At 40.2% G+C, this 21,457-nt stretch overlaps 1 protein-coding gene across 3 annotated transcripts in view; it reads left to right on the top strand.

Moving 5' to 3' along the window:
• LOC121947826 (transcription factor COE3) overlaps nucleotides 1–21,457 on the top strand; it is a 184,264-nt gene that overhangs the window by 28,337 nt on the left and 134,470 nt on the right. For all 3 annotated transcript variants that reach the window (XM_088080763.1, XM_088080762.1, XM_042492963.2), the window contains exons 3-6: nucleotides 1,346–1,409; nucleotides 4,161–4,216; nucleotides 11,554–11,627; nucleotides 20,739–20,807. In XM_088080763.1, the coding sequence (XP_087936889.1) occupies nucleotides 1,346–1,409; nucleotides 4,161–4,216; nucleotides 11,554–11,627; nucleotides 20,739–20,807 (263 nt within the window). The remainder of the gene's footprint in view (nucleotides 1–1,345; nucleotides 1,410–4,160; nucleotides 4,217–11,553; nucleotides 11,628–20,738; nucleotides 20,808–21,457) is intronic.

Genomic DNA, 21,457 nt, shown 5'->3' with positions numbered 1-21,457 from the left:
CATCACCACCTGCTTATAGTGGGTCAGAGGTCAAAGGTCACAGTAGCTGTCACCCAGCAGTTAATATGAGCCCACTGCTTTGTCATATTTACCAATAATTCCAATTATAGGAATAGTAATGTTGTCAAACTGAACTGAAAAATAAAACTTGATTTTAGAAAATACTTTAAACGAGTTGACAACTTATAAAACATTTCTCCGCATGCTTTTGTATTTTATTTTATTTTATTTTGTATGGCAGCCTTTAAGTCTAAGACAAATTTCCCAAGGCACAAAAATAATAAAATAATAAGGATTTGATATGGCGGAGCATTCCTGCTTGGAAAAGGGAGAATATATTGAATATAATAATATTAAACTTATTTTTAACAGTAAGTTTTAGGTATTCTGCACTCAGAACAAAGTTACAAAGTGCTTAAAAAACATTTCAAGACTGAAATTAAATAAAATCAGACAATATCAACAGTACAAATATGTAATAATAAATAAAAATATCATAATAATATAAATATTAATGATAAATTTAAATGAAATATTCTGAAGTAATAAAAAAACAACTCAATAACAGTAAAAATACAGTAATGACAAAAATAATGAAAAATATTTATGCACAAGATACACAAGATATTGGTTTAAAAAATTTGATTTTTGAAGATAAAATTATCATTTTTGTCCAGATTATATAAATAGAAAGACAAATAGGTGATTTCTAAGTCAAAAATAAAAGATAACATTGAGAGAAAAGAATGTTTTTTTTTTGCACAAAAAGTCAAAGTGTTCCCTTTGTGTTGCCTATTTCTGACCCTGTTTATGTCAGTGTATGCCTTGTTTTAACTAAAATAATCTCACTGTTTTAGTTCAATGTGTCACAATTATTACTTAAAAATTCGAAATTTAGACTTTGTAGCTCAGTAGGTGAAAATGTTCTCTTCTCACTATAATTATGATTTAAAAAGTCAATTTATAATTAATTTTTTCCTTCATAAATGAGGTAGTTGTTGGTAGAGAGACTCCATGGCCAGCAGTTTCAGTCAAACTTTGGTCTTATGTGTCATAATTTAAATTTGTCGTTCTTTTTGTCATGCTTTTTGGCAGAATTGTGCTTTAATTCTTGACAGACGGACACAAAGTGCTTGATAGGAGTGAGGTTTTTTCCAGTACTGCGGTGTGTACATGTACACATGTTTGACTTTCACAGGAACAGCTCTGACTGCGAGGCCTGCAGCCGCCTGCTGAGCGCTGCATCACAGCCTGCTGCTGCTGGATGACTGTAAATGTTTTATCACACCTTCATCGCAGTGACCCGTGTGTGTAAAGTGTGTGTGTCTGTGTGTTTGTGTGACAGGAGTACAACGGAGAGAAGACCAACAACGGGATCCACTACAGGCTACAGCTCCTCTACAGCAACGGTCAGAAAACATCAAAGTATTACAATATAAGTATAATATCTGTATCACATACACGCAATTTAACTGACCTCAGAGCAGTGGAGCCAAAATCATGGTTCGGCCGTGTAGTCGTTGTTAAGGAGTCACGTGCATAGGCGGGGCTGACCGGAGCTCCTCACCATGATGCCGGCTCACTTGCTGCATCATGTTAGTTGTACTATTTGTTTAGTTCAACACTCTCTTGCAATATTTGCAGACTGTTTTTGTCTTTTCTGTTATCTTCTCGCCCTTTGTTATTCTCTGACTTGAGGGAGCTTAAATGCCGCCACACTTCGGATTTGAAACCGGAGGGTGCATCTTCTATTTCAATATCGCCTGTCGCGGAGCCCTTGCTTTGTCTTATTTACGCTGGCGAGCTGTCTTTTGTCCCGGACATGACATAGGAAGTTGAAAAAGAGTATCAAGGTCCATTTTTCCTCTCGCCAATTTAAAGCTTATATATTTTTTAATGATTTTTGACTGCATCGCGATGCATCAGTACATCCCTACTGGTTGTTGTTGCCCAATTAGTTTGAATTTTATTGTTGTAGCAGAGAGTTAAAATGCTGAGACAGTGAAGTTTAGCATCAAACCAGGAGTGCAAAAAGCTCTGAAGTGCAGAGTAATGTACAGAATCAACACTAATATATAGTTAAATATATAGGATAAACAGTAAGAGGTAGATTTGGTTACGCTAAGATATTTACTGATCTAACGTGCTACAGTTACAGTAGGCATAATGCATAAAGTGCAGGTAAGGGATGTGCTGATGTACGATTTTGTCACAAATCACAATAAAAGACAATAATTCATAATGAAAATGAATTTCCATTATCAGAAAAATCACAAATATTGTGTCCAGCAGCACCAGAAGAAACTGATGGGCAACCAACAATCAAATAAACTAAACAAGCATCATAACGACGGCTGGTGTGGTGACTGCAATAGAAATAAAGCTGCTAATGGTTTAAACATCTGCGCAGAAGTTGCAGAACATCACTCAGTGGAAACGCAGTCATCTCGCAGTTGTGTTTTATGGACATTTCGAAAATAGTTTCGAGTTTTGCGCAAATCTGTAATGGAAACCCACCTGTGAGGGTCAGCCTATAACAAAATGTACAATTTTAAATTACTCTTAAATGTTACATGATCCTACAGCATAAAGAGCTAAATGACTCCCGATAAGTATAAAGACGTCACACCCTTTGGGATGCGGTAAATGCTGCCAGTAAACGTGAAGTAAATTAGCAGAATATGCACAAATATTCAGCAAGATTTTCATCCCTCCGATCCGCTCACAGTCGCGGTAACACACTCTGATTGACAGCATGAAATTAAATCTGAATTTCTCCTTGTTTTAAATGGCACTTGTGTAGGTCAGGTGAGTCTTTGTTCGGGTGTGTTTGGTATTGATTGATGAAGTGGAGGTAATGACTGCTCGCGCTCCCACAGGTGAAACTGTCTGCGTCGGTTTGCAGTCGAACTTTCCTGCATGAATTAGAGCTCCGAAATTTTGTGGGAGAAGGAATTTATATTAAAGATCACCTCAGCAGACTTATAGTGGAAGTGAACTGTGCAGTTTTTTAAGACTGTGAGGCGGCTGGAAAAAGTTTTTTTTTTCGTCACACACACACACACACACACACACACACACACACACACACACACACACACACACACACACACACACACACACAGAAACAGACATCTGGAATATCTGACAACCACCCAAACCTGAACTCTGTTTTGTCCATTGGGGGGAAAGTGGAGGGATCTTTTGCTGATTCAAAACACACAGCTCGGCTCGGCGCTGGCTCCAGTCCAGAGCTGCAGGAGGAGGACGGCCGTAATGTTCTCAGACCCCTGCAGAAACACCAGATAAAGTGGGACATAAAAGAGCGTTTTCTTCCAAAGGGGGATAAATCACTCTAATATGAGTCGGCGTCGTCGGATTAGCATCGTACGGAGGTAATTGACCTCATCTGCAACCCGGGACGGATAGCCGCCATTTAGGCTGCCGACTGCACAGCACTCAGAGCGCAGAGCGAGGAGTGAATCATGTCAATTAGAAAGCACAGGAAGCTGCGAGCAAACGGCCCCGCACAACAAGAAGAAGAAGAAAAAAAACAACCCCACAGCATTGAATACAATTAGAGCGACTCCGCCGCTAACAGGTGTTCCCTGCAATTTGCCTTCCTCCACCCCATGTCGTGTTTGTGTCACATTTACGCTCGGATGCATAGCTAATAAAAGACAAGCAATCCTGATTGATATTTAATTTGTCGGAGAATGAGGATTCCTTGTTATCCTTGAGGAAAAAAAGGCGGCAGGGTTGCGGAGGGGCGGGAGGGAGGGAGCTCGGCAGTTAAAGGCGGCGTGGCCTATAAATAATAAACAGCTCTGGAGCCGCGCTAATGTTTGTTTTTGCTGAGGGGGGTGTTAGCGTAGCCGGGACGAGATGACAAGAGCTACAGAAAACATAAATACACAACCGGGACATAAATAATAACAGAATTCATTTACAGAACATTATTAGGAATCTCTTCTTTCCTTTCTTTTTGCCTTTTTGCACACTGAGATGAAATTAGCATAACAGGCTAATGCATGTATGTATGTTGGTGGTATAAATGTGTCATCAGGCAGTCAATTCTGCTCAGACTCACACATAATTATGACGCCAGCGTTTGTGTTTCAGTGGACTTATGTGCGTGTTTTTGTGTTTTTTTTTTCCAGGCATCAGGACAGAACAGGATCTTTATGTTCGGCTGATAGACTCAATGACCAAACAGGTGAGAAAATACGCTCCAAAAATTCATATTTCAGATCCAGATTTTTAGAAACACATCTATAATTATCTGCAGGAAAAATAAAAAATCTTAAAATTAAATACTAAATAAAATACTCCCTTCTAAACCATTTGCAGCTCATTTAACTCTTTGAAACCTAGATTTTTCTTTTCGAAAACATGACAAGAAGCCAAGGAGCAAGAAAAAGTTGACAAGAAGATTAGTTAAATGCTAAACGAAAAAATGCTTAAAAGTGATTTTTTTTGGTTAGTTTTGTAATATTATCTTGCTCTGTCTTTCTCTTTTTAAAATTTACCTTCAGGTAATTTTCTTGTCACCTATTCTTGAGGTCTTTCTTGCCAAATTGCTCATTGCCTCTGTTCCTCAAAGAAATTCAACCAATTTGCTTACGTTTCAAAGGTTTTAATGCTTTTGAAAGGCACCACAACAAAAATGATGTCAATTCAGGTTACAAACGGTAAACATCTAAAGCTCTCTGATGAATGTGTTTTATAGCGTTTGAGTCTTAGCTGATTTTTTGGTCAATACTTCCAGCATGTGACTCCCACTAAAACCCAGAAATTCTCTGTGAAACAACACTGCAAAATCTGACAAGTTTATCTTACTCAAACTAATCTTCTTAGTACCTTGAAATAGGAAAGTAAATATTACAAATAGTCTTTATTTATGTTTCCTTTATATCTAGTGTAAGGTTTACTTGAAATTTAGCTGTAGTTACTTCATTTTGTGAAGTTGTTGCAACTTAAAAAGGACTCTTTCTGAGTATTAGCAACTTAAGTAAACTAAGTTACTGCACTCTGACTTAACTGACTTAACACAGTCTGACTTAACTGATCATAACAAAGAGGATTTGGCGAACGGCGAAGTTAGAAGATCTGGGGGCTCTGTTATACATGTTTAAGAAAACCAACCAGAAGAATACAGATATAAAGCACAGAAAACACGCGTTGCTAAAGTTGCTGATTTCTTTAAACTTTTCACTTCTAAGTTGACAACTTCACAAAATTAAGTAAATATTAATACATGCTAAGTAAACCTAACAATTAGATATAAAGTAAACATGAATTAAGATTAGTGGATGTATTTACTTACATTTATCAAGGCAATTGGTTTCCCAGATCTTTTTAAGTCAAATCAACTTCACAATACTCAAAAGTCCAATTACGAAACACAAATGGATCCTGCTTCTAACTACAGAACGTTCTGCAGTCTTTAAGGCCCTCTGTTAACCCCCCAAAATGTACAGACTCCTTCTTCAAACTTTAACTAACTCCAAAAAACTCCCCTTCACTCGAAGAATCCCCTCAAACCCTTAGTCTAACTCTCACACCTCCTCCTCTTCCTCCTCTTCCTCCTCTTCGCTCCTTTTACTTTCCTAAACTCTTGCAGCGCTGATGTGTTTTCCTTTCCAGCTGTGTAGCTCGGTCTTTAGCCGACTCCCACTTTTCCGGTTTTCACTCACTCAGAACCCCCGTGTGGGATTTGAACCTGTGAAAGCTTTCTGTGCCAAGAAAAACCCCCTAAAATATTTCCAAATTCCAGTCGATTCTGCCAGCCGACCTCCAGGCTTCATTCCTGGAGTCCGCTCAGCTCCAGATCCTCCTTTTCCTCACACCAAATATCAAAATATTCATCTGAAAACAATAATTTAAATATTCCTTTTGTTTATAACATCTACTTAAAACTTAAAATTAGAAAATAATAAGATTGTAAAGGCTTTGACATTAAATTGTCAGCAGCTTTATGAATTTTAAGTTTAATTTATACCTTTAATGTTTTTCCATAAGAATATTAATATGTGAACATTAATTCTGTATTTTACCTGCACAGTCGTGTGCTAAATTCATAAAAAAATTAATACTTAAGTGCAAAAAAAAATCTAAATGTCCCTTGTGTTTTTAAGATCTAAAAACTCATGACAGGATATTTGTTTAAAACATTTAAAATAAGAAAAAATTAAGGAACAAACAATAAACATCAAATCAACATTCAGTTGAATTAATAATCATACAATTAGGAAAAAAAAACAAGATTACAGCTTACATTTAAAATGTACAATATCAGTTATTGTAAATAAAATAAATGAAATAATTTCTAAAAAATAATAAATTAGAAAAAATGCAAGATAATGCAACAATGAGTCAATCAAAACAATTTAAAAACAGTCACAGTTAAAAATCAGTCAGGAGTTTGACTAAATAAGGAGAAACCCCCTCTCAATGAGCTATAACAACAGAAACTTCAGGAGGGATCCGGGACTCTGACAGACGAGCGTTAGATGCCGAGTATACAGGACTGATCAACAAAATAAAAGACGACTGACACAGTCAGGCTGGAGATGTTGTGACCCCTGAGGGCTGGCAGGCCAGTTTTGCGCAGAAATTCAGAAAAGTAGTCGTGAAACATTCTTCCAAACATAGATCATTTCCAAACACCTGTTTAATCCTCCACCCGTCCTCGCAGCTACACCCCCCATTTATTTACCCCCCCCCTTCCCGAAGTCATATCAGCCCCCCCAGCTGGTCGGCCCTGTCGGCATGTCACCGATCGATGTACCAAGCGGCTCCTCGACAAAGCGTCAGCCATGGAAACCGATCAATAGGCCCTAATGTGGCGCAGCGACGGCACACTGGAGACAATAATCCTGACATCTCCCCCTCCATGACAGCCCCCCCCCAACTCACACACACACGTCTCCACCTTCACCTCCCACTACATGACACCCCATTGGTTGATGGTCAGACCTGACAGACGGGTCGGCAGGAGTCCCCGCGGATCGATAAGACCCCGTCGAGGGCCTGTTAGGGGCCCCCTCGTCCGTGGGATTGTCAGAGCGAGAGGCGGCTGAATTAATGCAGATTGGACTGCAGAGCGACGCCGTCAGCGCCATCACAACTTTTATACAGCGAGTTACATCACACCGAGAGGCTGAGGGGCTCAGTGTGACTTCGGCTGTCACATCTAAAAAAATATTTGTGAGCAGCAAACGAAAAGTTGTAGAAGAAACAAATCTGAGACTCACTGAAAGCAGAACTGCATCAGTCTGCACACGCTCAGCCAAACTCGGAGAACACGCGTGTTTATTCTCCATAAAGTCGAACTTTATTCTAACATGAGCCCAAAAATAAAGTCTCTCTCTAACTCTAACTCTCAAACTGCATTTAAAAAAAATGAAGACAAATGTGCTTTACAAAAATTGATTTCGTTTTTTTTTTTTTAGAAAGGTGGGATGTTTTGCAAAATTTAGATTTATTTTAGGAATTTTTTGTACTGTTCAAAGTTACCATCCTCATTTTCTGATTTTTTGTTTAATATTGATATAATATATGTCCTTAACCTTCTAAAATGTCCTCACTTTTCAAAAAATGTCCACACTTTCAGTAGAATATCCTCAATTTTTATGTCACTTGCTAAAAATCTCTTTGTGTTGCAAAATGTCCTCAATTTTAACTTTCCAGAGTTGTCCCTACTTCCCAAAAGATGTTTTCCGAAAAATGTCATTATCAAAAAATTGCGCTCTTTCCAAAATATCTACTTTAATAACTTGTCTTCCCTTGAAAAAAATATTCTTATTTATTTATAAAATTGAACAAAACAACTCCAAAATGTCCTCAGTTTAACAAAACATTTTTACACAAAAAAAGACGGATCTAACAATATCTTAGCTTTTCATAAATTATCCTCACTTTCAAAGGTATACCTTTAAATTTGGTATCACTTTCTTTAAATCTCTCCACGTGTTTGAAAATATCTTTAATTTCAACTTTCCATTTCCAGCTTTTCAGAGATTTTCTCTATTTTCCAAAATGTCCTTGTTCTATAAAAACTGTCCTCTTTCCAAAATATCGACTTTCGACTTCGAATTAACTAAACAAACAAACAAACAACCCTTTTAAGAAGTATCTTAACTTTTCATAAATTGTTCTCTTCAGTGTTTGTATCTCTCTAAGAATCTATCAAATTGAAAATTTTAAATGTCCAGAGTCCTCCCTTTCTAAATGTCCCCCCATCCAAAAAAAGTTCCTTGTTTTCCAAAATGTCCTTGCTTTACAAAAACTCTCCTCTTATCAAAATATCCACAAAACTATTCTTTCTTTATAAAATATCTTTCCAGACTTTCCCCACTTTCCAAACATGTTCTCTCTTAATTCTTTATTTCCAACATGTAAACTATCCAAAAAAAAATTGTCCTCACTTTCCCAAGAATATTCTCATCTTTTTAAATTACTTTCAAAAAACTTGCTGCTCACTCTCCTCTCATAAAACTGTCTTCAATTTCAAATTTCCACATATGTCCTCACTTCCCAAAATTGCTTTCCCTTTCCAATAAAAATCTGGTCTTACTTTCCAAAATATCTGCTTTCCAAAAAAGTCCTCACTTTGTATAAAGGGTCCTCAGTTTACCCCACCTTCAAAATCGCCTCACCTTCCGAAAATGTTCTCACTTGATTAAAAAAAAAAACTGTCCTTACTCTGCAAAATGTCCACTTTCTAAAAAGATGTCCTCACAGTCCATGTCCAAAAGTGAAGCTGGCCCTCACAGAGATAGACATTTAAAGAGCGCACGCGCACAGCGGATACGTGGACGTTAACACACAAACAAGCATGAAAGTGGACGTGCAATCACACACACTCACGGGAGTCTTGCATCAGGAATGATGATGTATAAATATCGACCACCAAATCTGCACGCAGTATGGGGTGTGTGTGTGTGTGTGTGTGTGTGTGTGTGTGTGTGTGTGTGTGTGTGTGTCTGATGCAATCCACATCCCTCCTGGTCAAACTGGAGCATTTTAATCCAGAGGAACAGAGCCAGGAACAGGATCAATAATGCAGAAGTGGTCGTTATCCTAAAAGTATTGTACCCCAGGGGTGTGTGTGTGTGTGTGTGTGTGTGTGTGTGTGTGTGTGTGTGTGTGTGTGTGTGTGTGTGTGTGTGTGTGTGTGTGTGTGTGTGTGTGTGTGTATATGTGTGTGTGTATGTGTGTGTGTGTGTGTGTGTGTGTGTGTGTGTGTGTGTGTGTGTGTGCGCGCGCGCGCAGGGTGGAGGTCTGTTTTGACTATAAAGGTGGATGAGGTAGTGGTAGGTCATCGTAGGAAAAGAGGGGAGGAGGACACACACACACACACACACACACATACACATATACACACACTTTCTCTCTTACTAGAGTTCATTTACAACCACAAGGGTATGACACACACACACACACACACACACAGCGGTCATCCGTCATCCGGACGCTGACATGACAGCTCGGTGGGGGTGAGGAGGGGGAGGGCTGGAGGGGTAGGGGGGCTTCATCCTGGGCGCCGCCCGCCATCTGGCAGGGAATTCTGGGAAGGCCTGAGGAGGCTGAGACCACCAAAAGGGGAGGCGGTGGCGGCGCTGGGTGGAGGTGGTGGTGGTTGGAGGCCATGTTTGACTTTGTTGTCGGTGCTGATGTCCAATCAGAGTGCGGGGAGGAGAGCGAGGGGGGGGTGGACAAAATAAAAGCAACACCTGCACATATCAATACATCAGCTGCCATCAACAGCATGAGTACAGTTAACTGGTCCCAGTTTCAGTAAACTGGTTCACCTAAATCCTGATTAACGTGTTCATGGGTCTAAATTTGCACTAAATAGATCTACATGGACACTTAAGTCTGATAAATGTTTTTCTCTGTAGATGTATTTGTCTGAAAAGTAACACCGAAAACGCCAAGCAGAGGTGAAGTGTGACTTGTTCTATAATTACATTTTTCTGCAGCTGGGAGGCGCGATCGTTTGTTTCAAGGGGGAAGAAATTCTTTGTAACATTGGTCAACCTTAAAGGAGTCGCAGGAATCTGTGTATGATTGTCTGTGAATATTCTCCTTTTGCAATTAGCTTATAGAAGTTAAATGATAATTTTTATTTTGGCTGCACTTTGCTGCAGAATCAACAAGACACACGATAAAATACAGTGACTAAAACTACAGTAATTAAAATACTCAGTGTTTACTTCAGCTTATCTTTGATGAAATGTTCTCTGCAAAGACGTGTTCACTCTGATGGATGCCATTCTTTACTCTCCTCGGGGACAGGGGCCATGCAATAGCACAAATCTACAATCTCTTCCTCTTTCGGTTTCATTTCTCAGACGGGATTCTGTGAACGCACGACCCTGGCTCGTCTCTTCTTTAGTGTGTGCACCGATTTAACAGCAACAGTTTGACATTTTAGCAAAGCTAACCACAAACTTGGCAAAAATAATCTGGCAGGCAGCGGCAGAAAACGTTGTTTTACCCTCCAGTCGGGCGTTCCTACAAGAACGTGACGTCATGAGAAAACTATGAATACATGGCAGCTCGCTGCAGGCCGCACTCCGCCACTGTTTGGAGTGTTTCCGGTCTAAACTGGTTTAAATGTGCCTCGCCTCTCCTCAGCTCCCCCACAGCGCCAATAATGTGCAACAAACTGACTCAGAAATGGAGTTTGTTATTGTCAACAAATGAGCAGCACGTGGAGCACCCGGAAACAGCGCCGGGCTTTAAAGCCAATATTATATATTGGCCAAAAGTGGAATTAAACCGTCCGGGTCCATCATGTGACGCCGTGGCGCCGAACAAGACCTTTTCCCATTGACTTTCATTGGGAACGAGATTTCTGTCAATCAGTAGATTTGTTTTTCTGAGTGTCAAAACTCCCACAAAATGACATATGTTTCTATCAGGATTCATTCTTTTGGTCCAATAACGTTTAAATATTTTAAAGGGGCGGCAAGATTAAATCATTTTATCCCCATTTAAGTTAGCGGAGCGCTAAACTGGAAGTGGGCAAATCATCTTTATGGATCCAGCTCCAAACCTAAAGTCTCATTCATGTAATTTTAACTACCAGATTCAGACTTTTAAATATTGTTCAAGACAAATTACAAAGTCAGAATTACAGAGTGGAAAAATCTGTATTTTGATCTTATTTAGCATTTAATGAAAGCACCTGAAAATAAATCAAATTGGACCCTCACATCACCAAACTTTGTTGTCATTTAGTTTTTTTGCAATTCACAGCACTTTGAAAGGAATATTTTACCCACAAAATGATCACTTGTACATCTGCTCACACAAGCTGCTGAGTGCAGTTCACTTAATGGTCTACGGTGTCGTTAACAACAAGGACTTTTTAAAAGTTACAGACAGAGCCTTTAGGAAGTAAAAAACTATAATTTATTTCAGTGTAAAAATATGACACTTTTGTAATAAAACAAACAAACAACAGAACATAATTGAAAACAGAGTGTGTTATTTTCAGTAAATCAGCGTCTCACCTTCCTGTCTGTGTCTTTGTCCCATCAGCCGATCCTGTACGAAGGTCAGGACAAGAACCCAGAGATGTGCCGCGTCCTGCTCACCCACGAGATCATGTGCAGGTAAGACCCTGATTATGACCTCACAGGTTTGATACCTTTCTCAGCGGCTCTTTGCACAGAACAGATGACTGCTGTCTGACCTGTTTTGGGGAGTCAAACCTGCAACTTTTAAAATTTTTATTCTCAGATGATCTGAAGCATCATTTAAACACAGCACTGTACGTTTCTACCCTGTTAGTGGTGTGTTTGTGAGTGAGTGTGTGAAGTGTTAATTGGGCCGCAGAGGGTGTGTCTTTGTGTGTGTATTAACAAAGTTTGACTGTTGGAGCTGGAGGATCTTTCACGGTTTAGTGAGTACTGAAACTGTACCTCGAGTGTAACTTCAGTGTATCAAAAATACTTGTTTAGATATTCAAGTACGGAATGATATCATACACCTCATTTATTTTTATTGTTCCCAAGACATTAAAACGTGTTTACTTCCTCGAATACTAAGAATGTGTGCGATTGTGAAATCTAACAAGTTTTTCCCTTGTTTTAGTGTTAAAATTATTACATTTTTGCTAGATATAAAAAAATTACAGTAATTTTACTTTCTGTTATTTCATTATTATTTTACTTCACTTTTTTGATATTATTAATATGAAACCACTTTCAGCTGCATTTTTATATGAAATATAATTTATAGATTAATAAAGAAGATGGTTTAAATATAATTTACAGAGGTTAACATGACAACACTTGTATGTTTGTTTGTTTGTTTGTTGGCCTGTGTGTGTGTGTGTGTGTGTGTGTGTGTGTTTGTGTGGTAGTTGTTTGTTGACGCATGTACAGTATGTGTGTGTTTGTGTTTATAAGAGAGAAAAAGAGCAGCTGTTGGTTTGTCGTTCATCACACCAATCAACACGTTTCCTGCCCTGTGTGTCTCTGCTGCTGTTGCTGTCTGTGAGTTAATGGTTTTACTGGTTCAGACTGAGGAGTGAAGAAGGGGGGGTAAAAATAGGACACACATATGAAACAAACACATAGATAACAGACACACACACATACTTGCAGCTGGAGTCTCCTCTTTGTACATTTGAGTCACTTGTAGAAGAGAAAAAACATATAGATTTTAAATTTGATTTCTTTATTTCAGGTCTGACTTTTATGAATCAGCCTGATGTCATGAGCAAACAACTGGTTCATCAGTGAACTGGTGCAAAAGTCATCTGCTATAAGCAGTTTTACATGTGCAATAAACTGGTTGATGTGTAAACTGGTTTCCATGCACACTGGTCTCAATGTGGAACAAACTGGTTGATGTGTGGAGCTCACCGGTTTATGAGTGTTGTTGTACAGGTGTTCAGTAAAAAGGTTATTCTAGAGTAACCTGGTGGTTTGTATTTAAATAAAGTGTTAGAACAAAAGTAGTTTATTGGTTGACATTTATGGCTGGGTGATAAAACCATAAGGATATCAATCGTGATATAACTATTCCTCGATTGAAATATGAGATGTAGCCTAGTCAAGAGAACGTCTATAAAACGCATTCCAGCCATGTCCGCTCCACTGTCATTGTCTGTCGGTGTCTCCGCCAGTGTCTACAAATGTCCTTCCCGCTCTCATTTTCTGTCGGTGTCTCCGCCAGTGTCTCTACCAGTGTCTTCGAATTTCCGCTCTGCTCTCATTCTCTGCGGGTGTCTCCGAATGTCCGATCCGCTCTCATTTTCCGCCGGTGTCTCTGAATGCAAAATGCATCCTTTTAAATCTGCAAAGTAAACTTATTGACTGTTATCTGTTGACATATAAATGTGTCTTAAAGTTTACAGTTTTATATATGTGCATAAATTGCTGTAGATATGCAGCCAACTGATTTAACTGTAAATTTGTGCACTGAAATGTTTAAGCTGTAAACTGGTTCACCTGTAAATGTCTACACATGCAGTGAATTGGCTTAATCAGTGAAGTAAACTGGTTTTGCTGTGAACAGAATTGTACAAGTTTTGTGGAAACTGGTTTATTTTTTCGGAAAACTGGTTAATGTGTAACTGTTTTACACGTGCATGAATTAGACCGGTTTAGATTAGAAGGAAAGTGGTTTACATGTTCAGTTATCAGACTTGGCTGTAGAGACGTGTTGCATTAAAACTTGTGAAAATTCGCACTAAAGGTAAACTGTAAAATAAACTGCTTTAAACTTGCACACATGCATGTTTAAATATGAAGTCAGCTGGTTTACTTCTGCAGCAGTCTGTAAACTGGTTTGTGTGTGCATGGATGGGTATGGAGTGAACTGGTTTAGAAGAGCAGGAAAAGGTTTTCAGTATATTTAGTTTTTGCTCACTGAAGTTTGAATGCCAGGTGTTGCACAGGTTAAAAGGAGCAGTTTGTTCTCTATTTTTGGAGCTCTGTATTCAGTGGCAGAAACAGGTCTGTAGTTTGACCTCCTGGTGTTTTATCTGCTCCTCCTCTTCACCCAAACTTCAGTATCTCCAAACGTCCCCTCCTCCTCTGACTTTTATCGGGGCGTCAGGCTCATTTCCCCCCTGCCAGATTCCTTCGATACGAGCTTCATTTCCATAATGACGGCTGGCTGTCTGCGTCTCGGAGCTTCAGTCATTATGTGATTGAGTGCGATTATTAACCAGCTTTCCCCCTGATGGATGCTGTGTTTCCATTCGCTAATGAGAGAGGGATCAGAGACGGCTCACTCTTTCCATCTCTCCGTCTCTGTCTCTCTGCCGTCGTGGGTCCCAGGTGAGCTCGTCTTTATGGGCGTCCCCGTTGGTTTGTCTACCTGGATCACACTCAGCCGGCTGCGGGTGTAGCACCTGTTTCAGGTGGAGGAACACCCTGTCACCCTCTCATGGGAACGACAAAATAAGAACATTTCATCTCTTGTGTCCATTCTGGAAAAGACATGTTGTGCATCTGACTCAAGACGGCACAGAGCAGATTCACATTTTACGCTCAACAGATGATAAATTTGAACATTTTTATATTCAAAATATCAGCTCTCAGCACTCGAATCCACTGCTGAACTTGAGAAGTGACGAAGCTGGTTCTTACTGTCAAGCATTATGTAAATCAGTTGTTTGACAAAAAGTTTACTTTTTTAAAATAATTTAATCCTTTGGATTGACATGTTTTCTCGTGCTGCGATCACATGCCTGCTCCTTAACCCTTTAAAACCTGAGTAAACTGATTTGATTTCTCTCAAAAACATGGGGGAAAAAATCCATGACCAACTTAGCAAGAAATGTTCCACTGATTCCATCAGTCGAAAGGACGTTTCAGAATTTCAAGATGAATATCGTATATCACGATATAGCCTTTAAATATTGCAGTGTTATTTCAAAGCTTATTGCAAGCCCTACTATAACTTTAATACATCAAGAATTTCTCACAAAACAACATTTTCTTCACAAATCCACTGGAACAAGAAGAAAGTCATTAATATACAAATTATCTTTTTGTGAGTGAAGTATTCCTTTAGGTCAGGTCTCTGATGTCAAAGTGTAAAACTTTGCAAAACAACCTCTGACCTGCAACTTCTGTGTGCTTTCTCTTCACACATATTTGAAAGAAAAAAAAGAAAAAGTAGTGGAAAAACAAAGTAGTGTATACACCTAATTTCCAAAATTTTGCTTTATTCAGATACTTCATCACTTCTCATGTTATCCAGTCAGTTTGTGTCAGAAATCATCCAGAAATCAATAAGAATCAACAAGTATGAGATTATCCTTTTTACTGCACATAAGACGAGCTTTAAGACTCAAACTGAATGTGTGGGTCAAGTTTTTGCAGTGTGTGCGTGTGTGTGCGTGTGTGTGCGCGTGTGTGTGTGTGTGTGTGTGTGTGTGTGTGTGTGTGTGTGCTTCAGCTGTGACCTCTGCATCATATCATTGCGGCACATTAACCATTCTTAAACGGGCCTCTGCTGCTTTCCAAAAACTACCAATCACAAACCAGTGAGCAGCCAGGTTGGCACGCCGGCGTTGCCAGCGGGCTCCCGGAGGCTCGCCAGCTCCGAGCCGCTCTCCTCGCCTCGCGGCCACCTCGCTCTCCCTCGCTGGCTGCCAGGCTTCGGGCAATGCTGAGGAAGAAAAAAAAAACCCAAAAAACCTGCTGCCGTGCTCACCGAGAGGAAGGGCGGCTTCCAGGCCAAGCGGCGCCGGCTGCTGGCTGGCTGCAGCGAATCATCAGGCCTGGCTGCAGCCGCCGCCGAGGCGTTCCAGGCCTTCGGGTAATTACAACACTTGCCCTTTGAAAGCGAGCCCTGCGCTGCCGGCCCCGTCCTGCTCGGTGTTATCTGGACGCTGTGATCCGAGCGCCGGCCTCTGACGCCGCGCTGCTGCGTCCTCAGGGAGCCTTTGAAGGGCTCTCTCAGTTTTTTTTTTTTTTTTTATTTGTGTGATAGTGGAGCGCCGACATGCCCGGACAAACCTTCCCTTTGTGCCTTAAGTAGATTCCACTTGTGGCGGCGTCTGAAGTGGCTGCTGAGCGCCGAGGAGGAGCAGCCAGCAGTAATGATGCTTGTGTGGCCCGGCCGAGGCTCGCCGGCCAAACTGGCTCCTGTGGCTGAATTATTTTTGGGGCCTGTGAGTGTGTGTGTGTGTGTGTGTGTGTGTGTGTGTGTGTGTGTGTGTGTGTGTGTGTGTGTGTGTGTGGCAGCCGTACGGCGACCTGAGGAGGCTCTCTGTTGCTGCGACCAGGGACGAACTCTTGCCGCCAAAATGAGTGACAGCGGCAACAACAACACACACACACACACTTTTTGTTTTATTTTTGACGTGTTTTTAGCCTCACACACACACACTCACACACTGTTTGTTTTATTTTTGCCGGTTTTTAGCCTCACACACAAACACACACACAGTTTCACACTCTCTCTCAGGTTTGTGTGTGTTGTTCCTCTCAGTCATTAGCCGGCCGTGGTGTTAGCCTGTTTGCGGCCCGGGGGGAAACGTCATTAAGGCGATATTGTGGACGCTCAGCCAAGGTTTGTTTTTGTCTTTGGAAAGGGGCCCCGGGTCCCTGGAGGGGCCCCGGCAGTGCTCCTGGGGTCCAGTTTGTTTATAACACTTCTTTGGCAGTTTGGAGGAGGTTGTCACCACAGCAGCACCAGTGGGTTTCCAATGCTAATTGGTCTCCTGGAACTTTCACTAATGGTTCCAAGTAGCTGGGGGAATAAATTATTGTGGCGCATTCTATGGCAACAGTCACACATACACATCCATACAGACACAGAGAGGCAGCGGGGACACAAACACAGCGCTTAGTTTATGATTTTTCTGTACTTAGAGATCAAACGGCGTGATAAATGATTCATAAAGCGTCTCATTTGGCATTCGCAGCCTCGATTTGACGCTTGTTTGTCAAATGGCAATTTGATTCAGGACAGCATGGGGCGAATGCAGGAGCGTAATTGGACGTCGCGGGTCATATGCGATATGATTAATTTTTAAGAATTACCGGAAGATATGTTAATGACCCTCGCAGCGATAAGAAAGATGTGAATTCATTGTGCTGAGCAGCTTGTCAGAGGGAAACGAGATCTAATGCGGAGATGGTGTTGTTGTTATTAATGATGGATGGATTCAAACGTTTACGTCTCAGAAAAGCTCGACTGATCTTCCGTGTTATAAATTCATTTTGACAAATCTCTCACATTTCTGTCTCGTTGGAGGATGAAAAATGTGAATATTTCTTGTGAGACTGAGTGTTTCACTGACTGTGACTCAAATCATTTTCTTATGTAAGAGAGGACGTCCTACAGTTTATAAATACTCTTCTGTGACATGTAGAAGCCCTCTTATAATAGATGATAACTATTTATATAACACCTCTGAAAACAGAGTTTACAAAGTGCTTTGAGAGAGCCAAAGCACAAGCAGGAAACCCCGGAGGCAACAAAATAACAAAACGCCAAACAAGAAGACAGAAGACATAGTTAAAAGTAAAAAGTTAAAATGAAACCATAAAAGATGTCTCTTTTTATCATAAACCTTAAATAATAGTATTAAAGTATTACTTGCAAAAAGCATTCAAAGCTAAACTTAATGTGTAATCAGCATTTAATGAGCTCATTTCAACGTTTACATATTTTTGGGTATTTTAATCTATAACAGTTTTAAGGTTGATTTCATTGTTTTTGAATGTGACATTGTGTCTCAAGGCAGATTTGAAGCCTTTGATGACTTAAGTTTCAACAGAATTAATAAGAAATAAGGGTTGCAGATGACTTGTGATCCTAAGATTGAAAATTACATTAAAACAACATTTAATCAACATGGAGCCTATTTTCTCATGTTTTTTTTGTCTAACAGGCCGCAGTTTCTCGTTCATTAAAAGTTCTTGTGTTTGCCAATAATAGGCCGACATTTTAAGTTTATTAACCTTTCACATCTCATCTGTTCATTTTGCCAGAAATCCTTTTATAGACAGATTGCATGATAGGGCCGCTACAAAGTCCAATTTTTATGCCATCTTTACATTTTTACACAGAATCAAACGATTGCGGCGTCATGTCTCTCCAGCGTGTGATTTTAGACAACATGCTGGTATTGTGGAATCAAAAGAAACGAGAAAGGTGCGATGTGACAGCATCTGCCTTTAGTGTGACATATGACATGCATAGTCAGTGCTTTGGAAACAATAGATATGTTATAACATGTCAATAACATCATTTAGTGTATTTGTTATTTTGGCGGCTGATCTCGTCCTCTGGTCGGAGTGTAAGGAGCTCCAGAATCTCATTTTTTCCCCCCAATTTTCCGCTCTGTCCCCCAATTCCTCAATCATTATTTTTTTAGAGTGGTGAGGTGGAATAACATGATATTCCCGCCTCCACCACGCAGTGTAACATTGACTTTAGAAACAGAAAACATGGGAAAATGGGGTCAAAAATACCAACGTTTCTTGTAAAATAGCAAACTTAAAGTATGTTATCTCACTCTTAAATAAGCATACAATGTAAATGTTACACAGAAGCCCTAAAATTGTAACACTAGTTGAGTAAATGTACTTGGTTACTTTCCCTAACTGGTGTTGAAGCACGAGGTGCGTTCACTGACCTCCTCCAGCCGTCAGAACCTAAACACAGCACATTTCTGTCTCCCCTCCCGTCGGTCTGATGGATATTAATGTGCTGGACTCAGTCTGCTGCTGTTCAACATGCCACACTGACCCGCGACACCAAAACCCTCATTTGGCTCCACCCGTCCCCCGCGGAGCTGAAACACAAACCCAGCGCTCCCTCCCTCCGGATGCCTCCACAGACTGCCGACCAGTTTCTGGTCCGGTTTCATGTTGGAGTCGGCGGACGGGTTGGATGAAACGCTCGCTGGCCGGTTTGCCCTCTGGCTACCTGGATGGCTGTTTTGGCGAGCAGCTGTCCGGTTGGCTGGCTGGTTGTCAGGGGCGACGGCACCAGGGGTCGGGATGGGGGGTTCCACAGCGATGCCTCCATCGCTGGGCGTCATCCAACTGTTAGTGACCTTGGCTTGGACCCCACCCAGCTGGACAGAGAGAGAGAGAGAGTGTGTGTGTGTGTGTGTGTGTGTGTGTGCGTGTGTGTGTGCGTGTGTGTGTGTGTGTGTGTGTGTGTGTGTGTGTGTGTGTCTGTGCGTGTGTGTGTGTGTGTGTGTGTGTGTGTGTATGTGGAGAGGAAACACAACTACTTTTCAAAATAAAAGATTTTGGTAACATTTAAATTGCGAATCTGTATTTCCTAAAAATTTCATTAAAGCGTCCTTTAAAAATTCTATAATTTGGTATAATTTTAGGGGAAACAGAGAAATTATCTTTAGTTTTGTTGAGTTTAAAAGCAGTAAGTTATTTTTTTCCCTTAAATAAAAGCTGCAGGTCACTTTTGAAGTTTGAAAGCTTTAATTTTTAAGTTAAGCTGCTCCGAGTTCATGTGACAGTTTAAGTGCTTTTTTAATGATTAAAGGTTCTGGAGTAAGATCCAGGAGCATCTCTTGGCAGAAGTGGAATATAATACTAAAAATGTTTTCCTTAGTGTATAGTCACCTGAAACTAAAAATGTTTGTGTTTCTGTTATTTTAGAATGAGCGATTTATATCGACCGAGCAGGATCTCTTCAGAGTTTGCATGTTTGTTTGTTTATTTATTTATTTATTTATTTACAGTAGCCTAGAGCAGACAAACACTGGTTCTAGATGGGGTCATTCAGTTTTTGCGTTTTTTGTATTCATTTTTTTTTCTCGGTTCAGCCAGCATAGTTCTCCTACGCTTGGCACGCAGCAGAAATTTGGGTTGATTGCAGTATTAGTGGCCAGATGCCACTAAATCCTACACACTGGACCTTTAACTCTACTGTTTTTAACACTGATCCTTGTTTTTAAAATATTTATAAATCTATCCAGTCATGGGGTCAGATGTTCTTGTAATATTTTCTCTTGGTTTAACTAGATACTTTACTTTGAATTAAAAGTACTGCAATTTAAAAAACAACATCTTTTACAATGAGTAAAAATACCTAAAGCATTGTTTTGAAAAGATATTTTAGGTATAAAAATTAAAAATATCTTTTTGCCGCAGTGTCCCCCGTATGTCACCATATCATATTTTTGGATCAAATTTATTTCTGATGCAATAATGTGCACTTTGCAAAAGTCTCCTTTTCACATATTTTCTCTTGGAAATGTTTCTTTGATTAAGCGAACAAACACTCTGCAGGTCAGTGTAACAGTGACCTGTCTGAATCATCAACACTGAAAGACGAGAACACAGATTTTATAAACAACTTAAAATCTGTTGATTTGGGTTTGTAACTCTGAAACATTATTGCTGTTCTGACAGATTTATTCACTTGTTTTATGATTCTTTCATAAACAGAAATAACTTGATGTGATGAGTATTTTTGCAGCGACTGTCACTTTTTATTGAAAGTGTAAAAAAAGATAATATTCAATATGTTTGTACAGAAAGACAACCTCTGCTCCTCTGACCAACATCATAGTTGTTTGTGTATTTTGTTAACGCTGCATCAACAGGCTCTTCACTGTCAGAAGTGATGCTAACGTCAGCTGGTTAACCTTTCAGTCCTGCTTGATCTGAATTTCTCTCTCGTGTTACGTCGCCCAGAGATCCTGATTGGTAGAAAAAGTCCACTGATTAAACTGCAAAATGTATTTACGCTCAATGTGTTGTTCTCTCTTCCAGTCGGTGTTGTGACAAGAAGAGCTGCGGGAATCGCAACGAGACGCCGTCCGACCCCGTCATCATCGACAGGTAGGAACCCCAAATGGTGACAAACCTCTTTCTCTCTCTCTCTTGACCGCCGTGTATCTGTCTGTCTTCTCTCTTTCAACACAAACACGCTGTTTCATTCTGTCTGTGGAGTCGGGCTCAGTTTGTCCGGCTCGGTCCAGGACGCTCATTTACAGCAAGAGGTCTAAATTTGGAGTTTTGGCTTCATGTTTCACAAAGATATGACATGTTTAAGACCATAAAATCCTTTGTTTCTTTGTATTTATATCAGCTGTTGTCTTGAGGTGAAAAATGCTGTTTGACGCTCTTTGGTTGATGCCATTGGATCATTCTTCTCGTGCTCACATGATCAAACTCTGGTGGTTTTTTAGCTCATTTACTACTTTACAAATACTGCTGTTGATTCTCCAAATCATCCCGAGCTCTTCCTCTCTGGTTTGACTCAGAAAGACAATCCATCACACTCGATGTTTAATCAACGCGTCTCCTCACAAATTAAAGTTAACCGAAAGGTTTACCGACTTTCATATGTATCTGTCTTCACCCAGCTGTCTCCTTTGTACAAACACAGCCGTCATCGTGTCAGATTTCTTTGTTTCTTCCCGCGTCTGTTTTTCTGGCGTCTCACGTCTTCCTCACCTCTCACTTCCGACACGCGACTGTGTGAAGCT

Source organism: Plectropomus leopardus, chromosome 8 (genome assembly GCF_026936395.1).
Source record: "Plectropomus leopardus strain MGB_pleo_1.0 chromosome 8, ASM2693639v1, whole genome shotgun sequence".
Classification (NCBI taxonomy): Eukaryota; Metazoa; Chordata; class Actinopteri; order Perciformes; family Serranidae; genus Plectropomus; species Plectropomus leopardus.
Note: the sequence above shows the minus strand (reverse complement) of the source record. Positions and strands in the feature narration are given on the sequence as shown.